This window comes from Mustela putorius, unplaced genomic scaffold (genome assembly GCF_011764305.1).
Source record: "Mustela putorius furo isolate JIRA1106 unplaced genomic scaffold, ASM1176430v1.1 tig00000867_pilon_pilon_pilon, whole genome shotgun sequence".
NCBI lineage: Eukaryota > Metazoa > Chordata > Mammalia > Carnivora > Mustelidae > Mustela > Mustela putorius.
In genome coordinates this window covers 2,237,283-2,259,501 of record NW_025421501.1, presented here as the reverse complement: position 1 = coordinate 2,259,501, position 22,219 = coordinate 2,237,283, and the positions used below count along the sequence as shown (strand labels likewise).

Below are 22,219 nucleotides of genomic sequence, written 5' to 3'. Positions count from 1 at the left end.
TCCATACTGTTTTCCACAGTGGCTGTACCAGGATGCATTCCCACCAGTAGTGCATGAGTGTTCCTTTTCTTCACAACTTCACCAGCAGTTCTTTTTGGATTTTTGATTTTAGCCATTCTAACAGGTGTGAGATGGTATCTCATTGTAGTTTTGATTTGCATTTCCCTAATGAGTGTTGTTGAGCATCTTTTCATGTGTCTGTTGGCCAAATGTCTGTTAAAGTCTTCTTGTCCATTTTTAAAAATTTTAAAATATTTTATTTATTTATTTGACAGAGAGAGATCACAAGTAGGCAGAGAGGCATAAGAGTGAGACGGGGGGAAGCAGCCTCTCTGCTGAGCAGAGAGCCCGATGTGAGGCTCGATCCCAGGATCCTGGGATCATGACCCGAGCCGAAGACAGAGGCTTTAACTTACTGAGCCACCCAGGCGCCCCTCTTGTCCATTTTTTGATTGGATTATTTGTGTTTTTGTTGAGTTGTATCAGTTCTGTATATATTTTGAATACTAGTGCTTTATCAGATATGTCATTTGCAAATATCTTCTCCCATTCAATACATTGTTTTTGGATTGTTGGTTCTTTCTTCTCTGTGCAGAAGCTTTTTGTTTTGATGTAGTCCCAGTAGTTTATTTTTGCTTTTCTTTCCGTTGCCTCAGGAGACGTATCTTAAAATTTTGCTATGGCTGTTGTCAGAGAAATGACTATCTGTGTGGTCTTCTAGGATTTTTACGGTTTCAGTTCTCACATTTCAGCCTTCAATACATTTTGAGTTTATTTTTTCTGTCTGGTGTAAGAAAGTCATCCAGTTTCATTCATTTGCAGGTAGCTGTCCAGTTTTACCAATCCCCTTTGCTGAGGATACTGTCTTTCTTCCATTGTATATTCTTTCTTCTTTTGTTGAAGATTAGTTGACCATGTAATTATGGTTTTACTTCTAGGTTTTCTATTCTGTTCCATTGATCTATGTGTCTGTATTTATGCCAGTCCTATAGGGCTTTGGTTACTACAGCTTTGTAACATAATTTGAAGTCTGGAATTTTGATACCTTGTTTCACTTTTCTTTTTCAAGATTTCTTTGGCTATTTAGGGTCTTTTGTGGTTCCATACAAATTTTAGAATTGTTTGTTCTAGTTCTGTTAAAAATGCTGTTGGTATTTTGAGTGGGGTTGCATTTAATCTGCACATTGCTTTAGGTAGTATAGACATTTTAACAATGTTTGTTCTTACAATCCATGAACATGGAATATCTTTCCATTTCTTTGTGTTGTCTTCAGTTTTTTTCATCAGCATTTTATAGTTTTCAGAGTACGGGTCTGCATAGTACCTATTTCCACAAGGTATGAGTTTAGAGTGTTGATTTGATATCTTTCTTTCTTTAATGTAGGCATTCACAGCTATACATTTCCAACTACACACTTCTTACACTGCATCTTCTTCCAACCACACACTTCTTACACTTATCCCACAGGTTTTGATAGAAAGTAATTCATTTTTATTTTTCTCAAATTATTTTCTAAATTCTCTTGTGATTTTTTCTTTGACTCATTAGGTTTTTTTTTTTTTTAAAGATTTTGTTTATTTATTTGACAGAGATCACAAGTAAGCAGAGAAGCAGGCAGAGAGAGAGGAGGAAGCAGGCTCCCTGCTGAGCAGAGAGCCTGATGCAGGGCTCAGTCCCAGGACCCTGGGATCATGACCTGAGCTGAAGGCAGAGGTTTTAACCCACTGAGCCACCCAGGTGTCCTGACTCATTAGTTTTTTAAGAATTATTTATTTCTTACGTGCTTTTGAATTTTCTAGTTTTTTTCTTGTTGATTTGCAGTTTCATTTCATTGTAATCAGAAGTGATACTTTGTACGATTTCAGTCTTTTAAAATTTTGAGAGTTGCTTTGTGTCCTAACATATGGTCAGTCTTGGAAAATATTCCATGTACACTTGAGAAGAATGTATGTTCTGCTATAACTGGATGCCTCCGTGTTCTACAGATGTCTGTTCAAGTCAACTGTTTCCTTGTTGATCTTTTGACTTGTACTGTTTTTGGAAATGGGGCATTGAAGTCTATTGTTGGCTAATGTTTTTGTTTCTTCAATTCAATGAATTTTGTTTCTTGTTTTTTTGAGATTCCTTTAAGGGAATATATGTTTAAATTTTTTATGTCTTACTAATAAATTAACCAGTTTATCATTACAAAATAGCTTTCTTTGCTTCTAATAACAATTTTTTTTAAAGATTTTATTTATTTATTTAACAGAGAGAGAAAGATCACAAGTAGGCAGAGAGGCAGGCAAAGGAGGGGGAAGCAGGCTCCCTGCCAGGCAGAGAGCCTGATGTGGGGCCCAATCCGAGGACCCCAAGATCATGACCTTAGCCAAAGGCAGAGGCTTTAACCCACTAAGCCACCCAGGTGCCCCACAAATAAATAAATCTTTGAAAAATAAAAAATAACAGAAAATAAGAAATGAAAGATTTACAAATGAAAATATGTTTGTTTTGTTATCTGTAGAATTATGTTTTTCTATTTCTTTATGTGGACTTGTGTTACTGTCTAATGTCCTTTCATTTTACTTGAAATGAATTTAGTGCAGGCCAGATGTGTTAGCAGTGTATTCTCTCATGTTTTATATATCTTTTTTTTCAAGATTTTATTTATTTATTTGATAGAGAGAAATCACAAGTAGATGGAGAGGCAGGCAGAGAGAGAGAGAGGGAAGCAGGCTCCCTGCTGAGCAGAGAGCCCGATTCGGGCCTCGATCCTAGGACCCTGAGATCATGACCTGAGCCGAAGGCACCGGCTTAACCCACTGAGCCACCAGGCACCCTATATATCATTTTTGAAGGATAATTTTGCTGGTTGTAGAATTCTTTGTTGACTTTTTTTCTTCCAGCCTTCTGAATGTTGTAACACAGCCTTCTACTTTCACTGATTTCTGGTTAGAAATCAACTAACATCGTTACTGAAGATCCCTTGCACATAAGGAGTCCCTTCTGTTTTGCTTTTTTCAAGATTCTCTCCTAATCTTTTCATCAGTTTGACTATGACATATGTAGGCATGGGTCTCTGATTTTATCCTACTTAGTGTTCTTTGAGCTTCTTGTATGTGCAGATTAATGTTCACCAAATTTGGGGAGTTTTTTTTTTTTTTTTACAATGAGAGAGAGAGTGCATGAGAGGGGGACAGAGGGAAAGGGAGAAGCAGGCTCCCCACTGATCAGAAAGCCCAATGCAGGACTCTATCCCAGGACCTTGGGATCACAATCTGAGCAGAAGGCAGATGTTCAACCCACTGAGCCATGTAGGTGCCCCAACCATTATTTATTTGAATATTTTTTCTGCCTCTTTCCCCCCTCTCCTTCATGGACTCCCATCATGCGTATATTGGTATTCTCATTGTTCCACAAGTCTCTGAAGTTTTATTTACTTTTTTCATTCTTTTTTGCTCTGTTCCTCAGTCTAAATAATGTCATTTTATCTTTTTTCAAGTTACCAATTCTCTCTCTCTCTCTCTTTTTTGCCTCCTTATTTTAATCTGTTTGGGCTTCTATAGACAAAAGACTGGGTGGCTTATAGAGAATGGAAACTTATTCATCACAGTTCTGAAGGCTGGATGTCTGATATCAGTGTGCCAGCATGTTCAGATGAAGGCTCTCTTCTGGGTCACAGATTTCTCACTGTATTCTGACGTGGCAGAAGGAGCTAGGGATCTGTCTGGAGCTACTTTACTAAGGCATTACTTCCATTAATGAGGGTTCCACCTTCATGACTTAAGTATCTCCCAAAGGCCAGACTTTCTAATGTCATCACACTGGGCATTATGATTTTGACACATGAAAGTGGGGAAGGAGAAGGAGACACAAACATTCACACTCTACTGCTGCTCAATTTGCTCTTTCCCTTCACGGAACCTCTCTAGTGAATTTTTTATTTCAGTTATTATGTTTTTCAACTACAGAATTTCTATTTCATGAGATACCATTTTCATAATTTCCTTTAATTCTTTAGATCTTTGGATATATTTTTTTTAAGATTTTATTTATTTATTTGACAGAGAGAGAGATCACAAGTAGGCAGAGAGGCAGGCAGAAGAGAGAGGAAGGGAAGCAGGCTCCCTGCTGAGCAGAGAGCCCGATGCAGGACTCAATCCCAGGACCCGGAGATCACAACCTGAGCCAAAGGCAGAGGCTTTAACCCACTGAGCCACCCAGGTGCCCCTGAATATACTTTTAATATTCATTTAATATCTTTATTTGGTAAGTACAATTTCTTGGCTTCCTTAAGGACATTTTCCATTGACTTTTTTTTAAGCTTGGCCCATGCTTTCTTGTTTCTTTTATATCTTTTTTTTTTTAAGATTTTATTTATTTATTTGACAGACAGAGATCACAAGTAGGCAGAGAAGCAAGCAGAGAGAGAGGAGGAAGCAGGTTCCCTGCTGAGCAGAGAGCCTCATGTGGGGCTCCATCCCAGGACCCTGGGATCATGACCTGAGCCGAAGGCAGAGGCTTTAACCCACTGAGCCACCCAGGTGCCCCAATTTCTTTGTGTATGTTGTAATTCTTATTCAAAAAACATATTTTTAAAAAAATTTATTTGACAGAGAGTGAGATCACTAGTAGGAAGAGAGGGAGAAGAGAGAGAGAGAGAGGGGAGGAAGCAGACTCCCTGCTAAGCAGAGAGCCCAATGCAGGGCTCAATCCCAGAACCCTGCGATCATGACCTGAGCTGAAGGCAGAGGCCTTAACCCACTGAGCCACCCAGGTGCCCCTCAAAACACATATTTAAATAAAATGATGCAGCAACTCTAGAAATCAGATTCTCTGGTCCCCAGGGTTTGTTGTTGCTGCTGCTGCTATGCTGTTCTGTTTTGTGACTTTTCTGGACTAATTCAGTAAAGTTTGTATTCTTTGTCATGTGCAGTCTTTGAAATAATCTGCTTGGTTGACATAGTAATTAATGACTGGACAGAGATTTCCTTAAACATCTTAAACCAGCAAGTCTTCTAGCACTTGTCAGAAGATTTTTGTATGTGCTGGGCATACCTTCTCTTCCTAGTCTTAAGTAGGAGTTTACAACTCCTACTTTCACAGAACCTCAGGGTAAGCCCAAGGTGAGAGCTGAGGGCCTTCTTAACTGGGGGCTTAGCTCTTGGTGGGAAAAGAAAATAAAGCCCAGTAAGTTCATTATACTTTGAGTGACATGTGAAGTGTTTAACAGTAAAGTTTATGTACTGTCATTCTCTTCCATATTAGCTATAGTTTATTATTAGCAGAATGAAAAGTTTGTTTCATGAACTTTCAGGTACAAATAAATAAAGGGTTTAAACAGTTGACAAGTATACAGATCTATATGGCGGGAAAACTCCCCAGAGGAAATCTGTTTCTTCTGATATAGAGCAAATCATAGACAAATAAAATCTAACTTGAGGCTTTTGGCTAATCAGCTAATCAGGATCTTTAGTTTATTAGATCACAGAGTTAGGGATTATGAGTTTGAATTCTGAAGTCAAACTGCCTGAATTTGAATCTAGACTTTACCTTTATGAGAACTTGGACAAGACATGGAACCTTTTCATGCTTCAATTTTCTTATTAGCACCTTTGTTATTGGAAGATTTAGTCATTATATAACAAGGCCTTAGATCAGTACCTGACAAATATTATGCACTGTATGTATACAAAAGAAGAGAGAGTGGTTTCATGAATCCCTTTGTACCTAATGCCTGTGTTCAACAATGATCAGCCACTGGATAATCATATTTCATTTGTAATCTTACCCTCTCTCATTAATTATTTTTAAGCATATACGTTATATAATTTCATTGATAAATATCTTGTCACATATCTTTAACATGTTTTTTAATGTTAAGTATATTACCATAGTTTCAGCTAAAAATCAGCAGAAAGCCTTAATATTATCAAATGTTGACTTGGTATTTGTTTCCCTGGTTGATTTATATGTTATGATTGGTTAATAGTGTCTCCTAGGTCACTTTTAGGCTAGAATTTCCTGCTTTCCTCTTTTTTTCTCCTTGTAATAATTCGTTGAAGAAACCCACGTTATTTGTACTTTCTTTGTACTGTTATTTGTACTTACTTGTACTGTTGCCCAGTAGAGTAGCCTCTAGCCACATATGGCTGTTGAGCACCTGAAATGTAACTAGTCCAAATTGGGATGCCCTGTAAATTTAAAATGCGTGTCATGGGGCACCTGGGTGGCTCAGTGGCACCTGGGAGCCTCTGCCTTCGGCTTAGGCCATGATCTCATGGTCCTGGGATCGAGCTCCACATCGGGCTCTTTGCACAGTGGGGAGCCTGCTTCCCTCTCTCTCTGTCTCTGCCTGCCTCTCTGCCTACTTGTGATCTTTCTCTGTCGAATAAAAAAAAATCTTAAAAAAATAAAAATAAAATGCGTGTCCTATTTCAAAGTCTTAGTACCAAGGATAGTGTCTTATTAATAATTTTTACTTTGATTGTGTGTTGAGATTATAATATTGCATATATATTAGGCTAAGTAATATTGAAAATTTCACTTGTTTCTTTTTATTTTAATGGGTCTGCTAGAAACCTTAAATTACATATGTGACTTGCAATACATTTCTATTGGACAATACACTTCTATTGGACAGTATTGATTTAGCATTTCATACAACATGGATTTTATTGATTGTCCCTGGATATTGTTAGTTGGATCTGGAGGCTTAATCAGATTCTGATATGATTGTTTTCAAAATATTTTTGGCAGATATCTGGTATATACCCCCAGAAGGCCCATAATGCCCCACTGATGACCCTTTAATTTATTAGAGCTTGCAAAATGATGATATTTGAATTTTCGGTTCCTTTTCATGTATTAGCTGGAATCCTTCCATAAAGAGAAATCTCTCCTCACCAATTGTGTGATCACAATTGATTACTATGCAAGCCATAAATATTTTCCATAAGAAATGGATAAAAGGTTAATTCTTTCTATTTATCAGTTTCCAGTCATCCTCCAAAAATATTGAGTATTTTTATAGTAGTATATGGAATCATGAATTTAAATGTGTTTTTGAAACCCATTCTATTTATTATCCTCACTGATATTAAAATTATCCCATTATTATTAAGTAGTGGGAGTCTCTTCAAGTTTCTCCTGCATCTTAGATATGATCTTAGTAGTCTTTGATAGCTGCCTTGCCTTTGGTATCTCAGAATGTTCCAGGCCTTTGTTCCTTTTAGTGATAAGTAATATTTAGAGGCCAAATTCTAGCTTGCATCATGTTACCTTATTAGTTATTGTTTATATTTTTAGGCCTTTTCCATAGATGAAACTAAGAAATATATTTTATTTTCTTCCTTAAAACTAAAATAATTCATGAGTTTATACTGATACTTCCAATTCAAATTTGGATCTATGGAGTTATTACATCATCTCACCAATATCATATATCTTCTTTCTATCACGCTAATTTTATTGGTTCTCATTGGCGTCAATATACTAATTTGCTTTAGCAAACACTATGCACACAGCAGTTACAAAATAACATTTTCTTCACTACCACCAACAGTATGGTTTTTTATTGAAAACATAGTTTTTTATAATTTTTATGTTCTTGTGAGGGAAAAAAAGTAAAACCTATTTAATCTTATTTGACTTTATGACATTGCTTTCAATAAGCAAATATTAAATGTGGTAAGACTTGACTTTTGTACTAGTATTGTAATTTTTCAAGTTAAAAGTGTCCCTAAAGGCCACTTCCTACGTTCGATTTTTCTCAGTAAGTGAGGCAAAGCAATTTTAAGACCTTCCACAAACATCTAGCCATCTAAAATGGAGAGGTGAATCCTTCTGCCTATACAAACAAGCTAGCTGTTAGAGGGTGGTCGGGGTATGCTACTTGTAGGATTTCAGAGGGTTTTCAAACTGAAATCTCAATGTTCTCAGTATGAAAAACCTGAGATTGGATGCTTATGTAAGGAAAGTGCTATTCACCCAGTAAACCCAAAAAACCAAATGGATAATGCAGGCCATATTTTGCCTTTCTGACATTTCCGTGGGAATCTACAAGAACCTCCCCTTTCCCCTCCCACCAATAAGACCATTTAAGTATATGTTAAGCAACTACAGAATACTAAATAAAAAGTTTGGCCAAAACCAAAACCAAAACAAAAAAAACAGTTTTTGCTTTTTGCCGTTCTTTTTCTTCTTGGGATATATTTAACAAAGGATATATAAAAAAATTGTTGTTTTAAAGTCACTTAAAATATTTCATCTTTGATGAATGTGCTTCAGACTGGTTTCATTTTCCTTTTAATTTTTGGAGATTTTAATTTTTTTCATAACACATTGACATGGTCTACAAAACAAGAAATATTCAAAAGAATCTAGCTTCTAATTCCAGTCCTCTGCACTCTCTCTGTTCCCTTCTTCTTTTAACAGGTAACCACTAAAAAAATTTTATGGCTCATTCTTGCATTTTTTTATACAAGCACATGTATAATTCATATCCTGACCAAAGAAGTTCTCCACAGTGCCCATGATTTCTTATTTTTTTCTTGCTCAAAGACAGAGCTTATGATATTCTGTATCTACAATCTGAATGATAAACTGTATGTTTTATTAAGTCATATTATGTAGATTTGGTACTGAAGAAGAGCAGATAGTATAGATAAGCCAGAGTTTTGAGGGAGAAAGGATGATTTGGGTAGAGACTACTAGCTGTTATCAGATGTTAGGACTTTCTAGGGAAGGAGGAAACCATGCTGTTTTACTCCAGATAATATAGTAAGACCCATATTTCAAAATTAGAGAAAGGCAGATTTTAATTAGTCTGAAAAGAAAATCCTGCTTCAAGTCAAACTCAGGAAATCGAATGGGCTTCGTCTCGTGGTTTTAAGTTCTTATTGCTGGAGAGATTCCGTCAGCCTCTGAGGGTTGAACTGGTTGACTTCAGTGGTAGTTTGGTGATTCTGATTTCTGGAGTATTCCTCCAGTTTTATATGTATCATTCTGCCCAACAGGTCTCCCTGTGTAGTGCTGGGTGATCACAGTGTATTTATTTTAGGATCCCGTGACGTTTAAAGATGTGGCTATAGACTTCACGTTAGAAGAGTGGAGGTTGATGGACCCTTCACAGAGGAACCTACACAAGGATGTGATGCTAGAGAATTATAGGAATCTTGTCTCCCTGGGTAAGAATAACTTCCGGTTCCCCTACCTACCCACTTGATCAGGTGTGCTGAAGATACAGAGCCTCTAAAGTACTTAACTGACCTGGACTTAGAGTTTAGGCATTAAAATCTCATATTAGGGGGATATTGTTGGGATCATGCTATCCCTTGCTCTTAGTTAAGTGGCCCACCCATTGTAGAGTAAGAAATACATATTTCATTGGCATCTTGGGAGATTGTGGACAGCTCCCCAGATTTAAGACTGAAGTTTTTTCTGATCATTTTTATAAATGGGAGTTATCAGTACCTCCAGAAAGAAAGGAACAGATGTGTTCATTTTCTTTCTAAATGCAGATTATTCCCATGATCTATAATCCCAGAAAACCTAGGATCATAGTGTTGGACTCCTTTGTAATCATCTGTAACACCGCTGTACAATAGAATGTTCTGTGTCTGTGCTGTCCAGTATGACAGGCACTAGATATTTGGGGCTGCTGAGAACCTGAAATCTGGCTAGTCCAATGGAATAACTGAATTTTAAATTTTATATAGTTTTAACTAACTTAAATTTAAATAGCCACCTGTGGCTGTTGACAACTGTATTGGGCAGTGCATCTCTAGAACCTTCCATAATAACCACTCTGCACTGAAGATTAAGAGCTGAGAGTAAATTTGGCAGTAGTTCTTACTCCTAGACACAGTCAAGTCCTATTCATTTTTCTCTGAACAGGGCTCGCAGTTTCCAAACCAGACATGATATCTCATTTGGAGGCTGGAAAAGGACCATGGGTGGTAGTGAGAGAAATTGCAAGAACCCCCTACCCAGGTGAGTGCATAAGAACCAGGAGGACTGGATTTCTTTCAAGTTCATGGGTTATGGATGGAGCAGAACCTCTGAAATATTTTGGGCAGTATCCTTGCTCTAAACGATCTCAGAAGAAGGGAGCCTCTCCGTCCCTTGCTCGCTCTCTCCTTTTCCCTGTCCTGTTGTTTCTCCTCTCTGCTTTTGATTCCCATGCTACTTTACTTTCTTGAGGACATGATCTTCGTAATTAGTCCTTCATTCAGACATGCAGGAAGCACCGCTTTCAGTTCTGTCTCTTAAGTTAACTTTAACTTTACACTTTTCTCATCTGTTTAACCATTTTCTGACATCTCTTCCTTCATTATTTTTCCTGAAAATGCTTTTCTAAGGGTCCCCACTCTTTCCGTTTAAGCCAGACCTACTTACTCATTATTTAACTTTCTTCCCCTGTAAGCCTGCTGCAATTCTGGGGGCACGCTCCTCTTCTCCTCCAAATTCTTTGCTAATTGAAAATACAAACAAGGAACCAGTGGAAAGTCAAAATACAGTATTTATGTATTTAATGAATATTTATTGGATATCTGTATTCTGCGTAGTGGGTTAGGTACTAGTTCTAGAGCAATGAGTAAGATGGACCGGGTCCCTGCCATCATGAAGATTAAATTTTGAGAAATTAACAGGTATAGAAATAAAAAGAAGCTAAATAATGGCTGTAAGTCTTCATTTATGAGATAAATTGGGGGATATAAAAGAGTGACTGGGATGGGGATGAGGGTGCCTCCTCCAAATGGCTAAGGAAGGCTTCTGAGGGGCGACATCTGCCTTGAAGATTCAGAAGCAACCAGCCAAGGGAAGGGGAAAAGAGAAGCATTCCAGGCAAAGGACTGGACACAGAAAAGAATGAGGGGCGTCTGGGTGGCTCAGTCATTGGGCCTCTGCCTTAGGTTCAGGTCATGATCCCAGGGTCCTGGGATCGAGCCCCATGTCAGGCTCCCTGCTCAGCAAAAAGCCTGCTTCTCCCTCTCCCACTCCCTCTGCTTGTGTTCCCCCTCTTGCTGTGTCTCTCTCTGTCAAATAAATAAAATCTTTTTTAAAAAGTAAAGGAATGAAATGTGTTCTCAAAATGAAAAGGAGGCTGCTATGAATGAAGCCTAAGTAAGCAGGAGACTGCGTAGACAACCGCCTGCCTACTTTAAGCTTTGTAGCTTAAAACCATTTGGATTTTAATCAAAGCAAGTGTGAAGGCATTGAAGGACTTTAATCAAGGATTTTTAGGAAGTAACTGTGTATGTGGAAATCGAGCTTGAGGACATTAAACTAGGTAATGAGGTTGTTAGGATAGTCTAGGCAGAGATTGTAACTTGGGTTAAGCTGATAGTGGAGATGGAATCCACGAGTTGGATTCTAGTTCACTTGAGAATTTTATTGTGATGCCATTGGTAACTCAGTAGGTGTTATACATATCTTTTCATGTATCAATATTACAGATTTTTTAGTCAAGTATAATTAACATAGTTTTATATGAGTTTCAGGTATACAATGTAATGATTCAGTAATTCTGTTCATCACTCGGTGCTCATCAAGATAAATGTGCTCTTAATCCCCTTCACCTATTTCACCCATCCCCCACCTGCCTCCACTGGTGGCCACCAGTTTGTTCTTGGTATTCAAGAGTCTGGGGTTTTCTTTAATCTCTTTTTTTCATTGTTCATTGTTTTGTTTCCTGTATTAAACTCTGACTGACTTATTTCACTTGGCATAATACTCTCTAGGTCCATCTATGTTGTTGCAAATGGCAAGATTTCATTCTTTATCGTGGCCAAGTAATATTCTATTGTATGTACACACCACATCGCCTTTATCCATTCCTCTGTCATTGGACACGTGGGTGGCTTCCATAGCTTGACTATTGTAAAAAATGCTGTAGTAAACATGGGGGTACATATATCTTTTCAAATTAGTGTTTTTGTTTTATTTGGGTACGTACCCAGTAGTGGAATGAGTGGATCATATGATAATTGTTTTAAAGTTTTTGAGGAACCTACCTACTGTTTCCCACAGAGGCTGCACCAATTTACATTCCCACCAGTGGTGAATGAGGGTTCCTTTTTGTTTTTTGTTTGTTTGTTTGTTTTGTTTTTTTGAGGGTTCCTTTTTCTTCACATCCTCAACAACATTTCTTATTTGTTGTGTTTTTTTATTTCAGCCTTTCTGGCATGTGTGAGGGATATCTCATTGTGGTTTTAATTTGAATTTTCCTGATGGGTAGTGATGTTGAGCATCTTACCATGTTTCCGTTCTCTATTTCTTCAGAAAAATGTGTTTTCCTGCCTTCTCCCCATTTTCAATTGAATCGTTTGTTGTTTGGGTGTTAAGTTCTTTATTTTGGATGTTAAGCCCTTATCAGAATTATCATTTACAATTATCTTCTCCCATTCAGTAGGTTGTCTTCATGTTTTGTGGGTGATTTCCTTCACTATGCATAAAGTTTTTTAGCTTTGTGTGATCCCAGTAATTTAATTTTTCCTCTGATTTCGTTGCCTGAGGAGATATATCTAGAAAAATGTTCTGTGCCCAGTGTCAAAGAAATCACTGCCTATGTTTTCTTCTAGGAATTTTATGGTTTGAGCTCCCACACTTAGGTGTTTAATCCATTTTGAGTTTATTTTTCTGCATGGTGTAAGAAAGGGGTCTATTATCACTCTTTTGCATGTAGCTGTCCAGTTTTCCCAGCACTGTTTGTTGAAGACACGATCTTTTCCCTGTTATATATTCTTGCGTCCTTTGTTAATTGACCATATAAATATGGGTTTATTTCTGGACTCTCTGTTCTGTCCTGTTGCATTGATCTATGTCTGTTTTTGTGCCAGTATTACACTGTTTTGATCACTGCCACATTATAATATATCATGAAATCTGAGACTGAAACCCCCAGCTTTGTTCTTTTCTTTTTTTTTTTTTTTGAAAGGGGTTGGTGATCATAACCTGAGCCAAAATCAAGGGGCAGATACTTAACCAAATGAGCCATCCAGGAGCCCCTTTTTTTTTTTTTTTTGAGATTGCTTTGGCTATGTGGGGTCTTCTCTGGTTCCATACAAATTTTGGGATTATTTGTTCTAATTCTATGAAATATGTTGTTGGTATTTAATCGGAATTACATTGAATATGTATATTCCTTTGAGTAGTATGGACATTTTAACAGTACTGGTTCTTGTAGTCCATAAGCATGGAATACCTTTCCATTTGTTTGTGTCATCTTCAGTCCTTTTCATTAACATTGAGTGTTGGAAATATTATATATATTTTTAAGCATTCTGCCTTTGGCTCAGGTCATGATCCCAGGATCCTGGGATCCAGTCCCACATCGGGCTCCTTGCGCAGCGGGAAGCCTGCTTCTCCCTCTGCTGGTGCACTCTCTCCCTCTCTCTCTCTGACAATTAAATAAAATCTTTAAGAAAATAAAAACAGCTTAAAAAAGGAAAATACTATATATTTTTAAAAGAGCGAATGAAAAGTAGACTTTAGAGATAGTTTATGTGACTCTTTAGAGAAGAAGATACCCCCCACCACCATGAAGAGGGAAAGAGAAATGGGGCAGTAGCTACAGGAAAGTACAGAATGAAGAACAAAGCTCTTTTGTCTTATATTTGAGATGGGAGTTTTTATGGCATATTTGAGTGCTGATAAGAATAATGCCGTAGTAGAGAGGGAGAAATTTATGTTGCAAGACCAAGATGGGACTCAGTGAAGAATGAAAACTAAAGTGTGTCAGAAGGTTAAAGTGCATAAACTCAAGAAAGGAAAAGGAGGGTTTTACCATTTTTGGGCAGAGGCCGCCTCTTTGGTTCTAACACTTGGAAGGATGGAGAAGGCAGGTGGAGATGATAGGTCAACCCGTGATAGGAAGATCAAGGCATTCTATTATAATAGATTCTGAATTGATAGAAAAATAAGAAGCAAGACCATCAGCTTATGGTGAGGAGTAAAGAAAGAGCTGTGAGAGAGGGAACGATAGATATTTTAAGGTACATAGATTTCATGAGGGAAGCCATGTTGGCCTGATGCTTTTATTATGGAAGGTGTTTTTAGCTTCTATTCCTTCTGTAGTTATAGAAATATTGATATGTCTTGGTTCTTTTTGTTTCAGTTTAGTAAGTTATGTTTGTCTGGCAGTGGATCCATTTTATCTAAAATTTAAATTTATTGGCATATTATCTTCTCTTAAATGTCGGTATGGATCTGAAGTGATGTCTCCCTTTTCATTCCTGACATTGATTTTTTGTTTCTTTGTTTTCTCTCTTTTATCAAGGTCTTGCCTAGGGTTTATCAATCTTATTTGGCTTTTAAAGAATCTTTTTTGTATGTTTGACTTCTGTTATCATTATTTTCTGCTCTTTATTGTTTTTAACCTTTTTAGCATTTAATTGGCTGATCTTGTCTAAGTTCTGAGTTGGATACTTGTATCATTGATTTTAAGCCATTCTTTTTTTAGAACTTATTTAAGGCTATCTAGATTGCATCACACCCCAAAAAGGACAAAAAAAAAATTAACAAGTAAAAACCCCTATATCAAACCTTTTTAAGATTAGCAACTTCATAATTACTGAATTCCAAGCATTTGATAATATCCATTGTGATGTCTTAGTCCTTCAAGTTATTCAGAAATATTTTTCTTAATGTTGTACCATCTGGGGAGTTTTTGGTAATCTTGCTACCTTATTTTTTCCTGTGGTCAGAGATACTGTGTATGAATTCAGTCTTTACAAATTTATTAAAATTTTATTCACCACATGGACAATTTTGAGAATATTTTGTGTGCACTTGGAAAATGTGTAGTCTATAGGTATTGAGTGCAGTTTTAGATACAAGTTTTTGTTTTAAATTTTATTCATTTGTTTATTTGAGAGAGCACACAAATGGGGAGGAACAGAGGGCGGAGGCAGGAAAATGGGGGAAAGAATCGCAAGCAGACTCTGCACCAAGTGTGGCTCCTAATCAGTCTCACGACCCTGAGATCAGGACCTGAGCTGACACCGAGAGTCAGAGGCTTGGCTGCCTGAGCTATGAAGGCACCCCAGCGATGTCAAATTGTTTATGTTGCTAAAATCTATGTACTTACGGATTGTCAGCTTTTTCTGTCAGGTACTGGGAGAGATTTTTTTTTTTTTTAGATTTTATTTATTTATTTGACAGGCAGAGATTACAAGTAGGCAGAGAGGCAGGCAGAGAGAGAGAGAGGAGGAAGCAGGCTCCCCACTGAGCAGAGAGCCCGACGTGGGGCTCCATCCCAGGACCCTGGGATCATGACCTGAGCTGAAGGCAGAGGCTTTAACCCACTGAGCCACCCAGGTGCCCCCTGAGAGAGATTTTTAATATTTCCTAGTAAGACTGTAGATTTCTCTGTTTCTTATTTTAGTTACTTTAATTTTTGGTCTATGTATTTTATGGCTGTGTTATTAGGCAAATACAAAGTTACACTGTCCTTTCAGTTAAATTGGACCTTTTATTCTTCTGAAGTGTCTTCTCTATCTCCATAATGGTTTTTGCCTTAAAGTCTATTTTGCCTCATACTCACATCACAGTAGCATCTTTCTTTTTTGTTTTTGTTGATTTTCTTTCTTTCTTTTTTTTTTTTTTTACAGTAGCATCTTTCTTTCAGTTATTGTGTATATGGTGCCTCATTTTAATTCTTTCACTGTTATCTTTTGTATATCCTTGTATTTTGTTTCTCTTATAAGTAGCATATTAGATTTTTGTTTTAACCAGATTTTGTTTTTAAGGCAGATGGTACAAAATTACCTCTAAATAACCTGAGGGAGTGTCCATATCTTTTGGAGTATTTAGTTTATATTTACATAATACAATTATATAGTGTTTAAATCTGTCATCTGACTATGAAAGTCTCTTTCCTGTTCTATATTCTCTTTTTCCCCATTTATGCCTTCAGGTTTATTAACTTTTATTTTTCTATTTCCTCCCTAATCACTTGGTAATTATAAATTTCTAGAATTATTTGTGTGGTGGTTAACTTTGAGATTAAAGCACACATCAATGATTCATCTTAGATTTTCTCTCTTAGATTAGATTTTCTCTCTTACCAAACAACACAGAGATCTTAGAATAACTTACTTTTTTTAAAAAAATATTTTATTTATTTGTCAGAGAGAGAGAGAGGGAGAGAGAGCAAGCACAGGCAGACAGAATGGCAGGCAGAGACAGAGGGAGAAGCAGGCTCCCTGCTGAGCAAGGAGCCCGATGTGGGACTCCATCTCAGGACGCTGGGATCATGACCTGAGCCGAAGGCAGCCGCTCAACCAACTGAGCCACCCAGGCATCCCTTAGAATAACTTACTTAACCTAATTTCTATGTTGTTCAAATTATGTATTTTAATCCTATTTATATGTCAAATTTCAAAAGACTATGTTCTATGCAGTCAGTATTCATTTAGATTTACCTATAATTTTGCCTATACTTTCTCTTTTTATTTTTCCTCATTTCTAAGCTTCTACCTGGGATTATTTTTCTTCTGCATAAAGAATACCCTCTAATATTTAATTTTATTCATACCTGCCAATATCATATTCCCTCCATTTTTCTTTTTATCTTCATTTAATCTTCATTTTTGGATAGTTTTTTGGTAGGTTTAGACTTCTAGGTTTTATTAAATTCTTTCAGCATTATGAAGGTATCATTCCATTTTTTTCTGTCTTATATCATACCTGTTGACAAGTCAACCATCTGTTTAATTCAGGACTTGGCAAACCTTTTCTGTAAAAGGTAAGACAGTAGATATTTTAGGCATTTGGGGAATATGATAGCTCTTTTGCAACTATACCATTTAGCAATTAAAAGCACAAAAGCATCCAAAGACAAAGTGTTAACCAAAGAATGTGGTTATATTCCACTAAAATCTTATTTATGGACACTGAAATTTGAAATTCATATAATTTTAATGATTCATAATATATTATATTTCCTTTGTATTTCTCCTACATGGGATGCATTTGGCTTCTAATATCTATGGCTTGATATTTTTTAAATGTTTTGGAAAATGCTTTGGTGTTAATGTCTTTGAATTTGATTTCATCTCATTCTGTCTCACACACCTTTCTAGTCTTCTGGGACATCTGTGATCGACCTTTTCACTCTATCCTGTATTTCTCTGTAATTTTTTAAAATAATTTTTTCAAGTTTTTCATCATGCTGTACTTCATCATGCATATTGTCTACTGACCTATTTTCCATTTTGTTAACACGCTCATGTGCCGTATCTACTGTGCTTTTAGTCTTTGAGTTCTTATTGTCCAGTTCTAGAATTGCCAGTTGATTCTTATTTTAACTTCTATATTTAAACTTTCCAATTATTTGGTGAAATTATGGGTCTTATTTTCTTAAATGTATAATCGTGATTATTTTAAGTTTATGTCTGAAACCTCAATTGTCTGGATACCTTTTAAATCTGTTTGTATTATCTGTTTTTTTCTCTTGACTTTTTTCTTTTCTCTGTCTCTCTCTTTTTAATATTTATTTGAGAGAGAAAGAGAATGGGGGTGGGGAGGGAGAGAGAGAAACTTAAGCAGACTCTTTGGCTCAGCAAAGAGCCCAGTGCAGGGCTTGATCTCACAACCCTCCAAGCTGAAACCAGGAGTTGGACACTGACCAGCTGCAGCACCCAGGTGCCCCTCTCTTGACTTTTTGGTTGAGAGACATGACTTGTCAAGAGACACAAGACTTTGATCTTCTTATATGTTTATTATTTTTCATTGTCAAGCATTGATATGAGAACCTGTAAAAATAGTTTGAAGTTCTGGATTGTGTAACCTTTTTCCATGGAGAATTGTTTGCTTTGGTGGGCTGCTAGGGTAAAGGCTGTAACCATCCCCAGTTACCTTAATTGAATTAGACATTTAAGTGAACTGGGTTCTAGGGTTCTCCTCTTTGGTGTCTTGGAATTCAAATCTTTGTCCTTTTTTTTTTTTTTTTTAAAGATTTTATTTTTAAGTAATCTCTGCACCCAACATGGGGCTCAAACTTAAAACCCTGAGATCAAGAGTTGCACGGTCTACCAACTGAGCCAGCCAGGCGCCCCTCAAATCTTGGTCTTTTTAAAAAAAGGTTACACTGTGGGATGGTTGTCTTAAAACTTGCTTGTATATACAATTTAAAATTTTACTCTTTTTGAAAAATTTATTTATTTGAGAGAGACCGAACATGTGTGCCTGCACATGTGGGGGAAGGAGCAGAGGGAAAGAATCCTCAGGCAGACCCTCTGCTGAGTGTGGAGCCCAGTGCAAGGCTCAGTCTCACAACCCATGAGATCATGACCTGAGCCAAAACCAAGAGATGGACACTCACCAAGTGAGCCACCCACGTGCCCGAATATTTTACCTTTTTTAAAAGGATTTATTTGAGAGTGAACACAAGCAGAAGCAGGAGAGGGAGAGAGAATCTAAAGCAAACTCCACACAGCACAGAGCCCAACCCGGGGCTTGATCTCACAACTCTGAGATCACAACCTGAGCTGAAATTAAGACCTGGACACTTAACTAACTGTGACACCCAGGCTCCCCAATAGTTTACTTTTAGAACAGTTTTATACTTTGTTTTTTTAAGTAGGCTCCACATGGAATGCAGTGTTGGGCTTGAACTCACAACCCTGAGAAAACCCGAGCTGAGATCAGAGTCAGATGCTCTTGATCAAGAGATCAAGAGTCAGTACAGAGCCACTCAGGCACTCTGTATTTTTATACTTCTTTTAAATTTCTAACTAATTTTCAGGCAATTATTTCTAAATGTTTAAAAGCTAATTAGATCAAAACCTTTTGTGGCTAGTGGAATGCTTCATGGCTTTAAAATTCAGTGTGTAAGTCGTTTTTATCCAGTTTTTTTGAACAAGCTTTTAGGCATGATCTTAAAACACAAGAAGGTTGCAAAACCACCCTTCATAATTATTATCACTGTTGGAAATATTAATAACTATAAACATTAATTTTGACTAATTTACTGTTCAGCCTACTTTCTGAAAAATCAAAGTGTTGTTTTCCATTAACATTTTATTAAAAACTACATAAAAAGATTTGAATAAGCTACTCTGACACAGAAAGTTGAGAAAGCCATCATTTAAAAAGCTAGCAAACGAGTGAGAATAAATAGAAAGTATGGTTGGGAGCAACATCTGGTTTGTAGAGTAAATGGGAATCAAAAAAATAATCACAACCTATGAAGAATGGTCTGGGAAAAAAAAAGTTTATTATTAAGGGAATGAAAAGAGAAGTATTAGAGATACCTAGATTCTAGGAGGGTTACCATGAATGAATTTTTTTTGTAGGGGAAAAGTGAATTTGCTGCTTTGGTTCTTGACTCAACTGGCCTCCTTCAAACATACGTCTTTCTTCTTAAAAACAAGGCCAGTTTGCAAGCAGTTAAAACTTGACATTCATTATCAGCTAAGGTTTACATTTTATTTTCTTTTTTACTGAGATCTTCCTAACTTCAGAAATAGGAGTCATTTGCTTTCTTTTTTATTTCCCCCAGAGTTGGAGACCAAACCTGCAACCAAGAATGCTTTATCAACAGAGGATGGTTCTGAAGATGTATCACAAGAGACCATAATAGATAAACTCACAGAGAATGGTCTATGGAACTCAAGAATGGGAGGATTATGGAAATGGAATGAAAGGAAATTAAAATTGCAAAACAGTCAGGAAAATCATTTGAATCAAAAAATAGTTACTCACAAGAAAATTCCCTCTGGTCAAAGAAGATTTAGATTTGGATCTCTTCTTTTTCCTGAAGCAGGCATTATCACAGAAGAACCCCACAGCAAATGTCAAACACATGAGAATTCCACTGAGAATTTAGATTTGATTACAGATACCCATCTGGGGAAGAAACTTTGCAAGGATACAGAAGGCGGCAAAGCCATAAGGCCTACTTCAGAACTTACCATAGGGGAAAAATACAATAATAAAGAAAAGCCCTATAAATGTAGTACATGTGAAAAGTCCTTCCGTTACAGGTCATTGCTCATTCAACATCAGAGAACTCACACTAAAGAAAAACCTTATGAATGTAATGAATGTGGGAAAATGTTTAGCCAGCCTTCATATCTCAGTCAACACAAAAAAATTCACACAGGAGAAAAACCCTATAAATGCAATGAATGTGGAAAGGCCTTCATTGCTTCTTCATCACTTATGGTACATCAGAGAATTCATACTAAGGAGAAACCTTATCAGTGCAATGTCTGTGGAAAGTCTTTTAGCCAGTGTGCTCGCCTTAATCAACACCAGAGAATTCAAACCGGAGAGAAACCCTATAAGTGTAGTGAATGTGGGAAAGCATTCAGTGATAAATCAAAACTTGCAAGACATCTGGAAACTCACAATAGAGAGAAATCCTACAAATGTAATGATTGTGGGAAAGCCTTTAGGAATAAGTCATATCTTAGTGTACATCAGAAGACCCATACTGAAGAGAAACCATATAAATGCAATGAGTGTGGGAAATCTTTCAAGAATACCACAATTTTTAATGTCCATCAGAGAATTCATACTGGAGAGAAACCCTTTAGATGTAATGAATGTGGGAAAGCCTACAGAAGTAATTCAAGCCTTATTGTACATATAAGAACTCATACTGGGGAAAAACCCTATGAATGTAATGAATGTGGGAAAGCATTCAATCGTATAGCAAATTTCACAGAACATCAAAGAATTCATACAGGAGAAAAACCCTATAAATGTAATGAATGTGGGAAAGCATTCATTAATTATTCATGCCTTACCGTACACCACAGAATGCATACAGGAGAGAAACCTTATAAATGTAATGAATGTGGAAAGGCCTTCATGCGTTCTTCATCCCTAATTATACATCAGAGGATTCATACTGAAGAGAAACCTTACCTATGTAATGAGTGCGGGGAATCTTTCAGAATAAAATCACACCTAACTGTACATCAGAGGATTCATACTGGAGAGAAACCATATAAGTGCACTGACTGTGAGAGGGCATTTACCAAAATGGTAAATCTCAAAGAACATCAGAAAATTCATACTGGAGTGAAACCTTATAAATGCTGTGATTGTGAAAAATCGTTCAGGACTAAGTCATATCTTATTGTACATCAAAGGACCCATACTGGAGAAAAACCATATAAGTGTAATGAATGTGAGAAAGCTTTCACTAATACGTCACAACTTACTGTACATCAAAGAAGGCACACTGGAGAAAAACCCTATAAATGTAATGAGTGTGGGAAGGTTTTCACAAGTAACTCAGGCTTTAATACCCATCAAAGAACACATACTGGAGAGAAACCATTTAAGTGTAATGACTGTGGGAAAGCATTTAGCCAGATGGTACATGTCACAGAACATCAGAAAATCCATAGCGGAGAGAAACCCTATAAATGTGATGTCTGTGGAAAAGCCTTTAGGAGAGGTTCATACCTTACAGTGCATTGGCGAACACATACTGGAGAAAAACCCTACACATGTAAGGAATGTGGAAAAGGTTGTATCACTCTATCGCAGCTAACTCTCCATCAGAGAATTCATACTGGGGAAAGGCCCTATAAATGTGAAGAATGTGGAAAAGCCTTCAGAACCAACTCAGACTTTACTGTACATCTGAGGATGCATACTGGAGAAAAACCCTATAAATGTAAGGAGTGTGGGAAAGCCTTTAGGAGTAGCTCCAGCCTTACTGTACATCAAAGAATCCATCAAAGAGAAACTCAGCTAATATAAAGATTAATAAAGCATTCATCCAGATGCCAAAACCACAAGAAGAATCAAACTGTATCTTTTATGGACAATTCACCAGAGAAAATACACACTTAAGAGATACTTTAGAGGGGGTGTCTGGGTGGCTCAGTTGGTTAAACATCTACCTTCACTCAGGTCATGATTCTGGGGTCCGGGGATGGAGCCCCACATCGGGCTCCCTGCTCAGTGGGGAGTCTGCTTCTCCCTCTGTCCCTCCCCCTGCTCTTGCTCTCTCTCTCATGCTCTCTCTCAGATAAATAAAGTCTTTTAAAAAGAGAGAGATACTTTAGAAACATAAGAATGTGTTAAAGCATACCATCATTAAATCTTAGAAGTTCTAAGAAAATTAACAATAGAGAAAAATAATGGACAAATGAAAATACTCATCCAGATTTCATACTGTACTCAACAAATCATCTTCAGTGAATTGCCTATATATTTTTGGCCTATTTTTGTATTGGTTTGACTTTCTTATAAATCTGGAGGTGCTCTTTA

At 37.0% G+C, this 22,219-nt stretch overlaps 1 protein-coding gene across 7 annotated transcripts in view; it reads left to right on the top strand.

Moving 5' to 3' along the window:
- Positions 1 to 22,219, top strand: part of LOC101692738 (zinc finger protein 624) — a 45,913-nt gene extending 23,694 nt beyond the window's left edge. For 3 of the 7 annotated variants that reach the window (XM_045085399.1, XM_045085397.1, XM_045085398.1), the window contains 3 exons: positions 9,042 to 9,168; positions 9,878 to 9,973; positions 19,488 to 22,219. In XM_045085399.1, coding sequence (XP_044941334.1) covers positions 9,042 to 9,168; positions 9,878 to 9,973; positions 19,488 to 21,706 — 2,442 coding nt within the window. In that variant the 3' untranslated portion in view covers positions 21,707 to 22,219. Of the gene's footprint in view, positions 1 to 8,997; positions 9,169 to 9,877; positions 9,974 to 19,487 lie in introns of all 7 variants that reach the window. The other 4 variants (XM_045085403.1, XM_045085402.1, XM_045085400.1 and 1 more) reach the window with 3 other exon arrangements.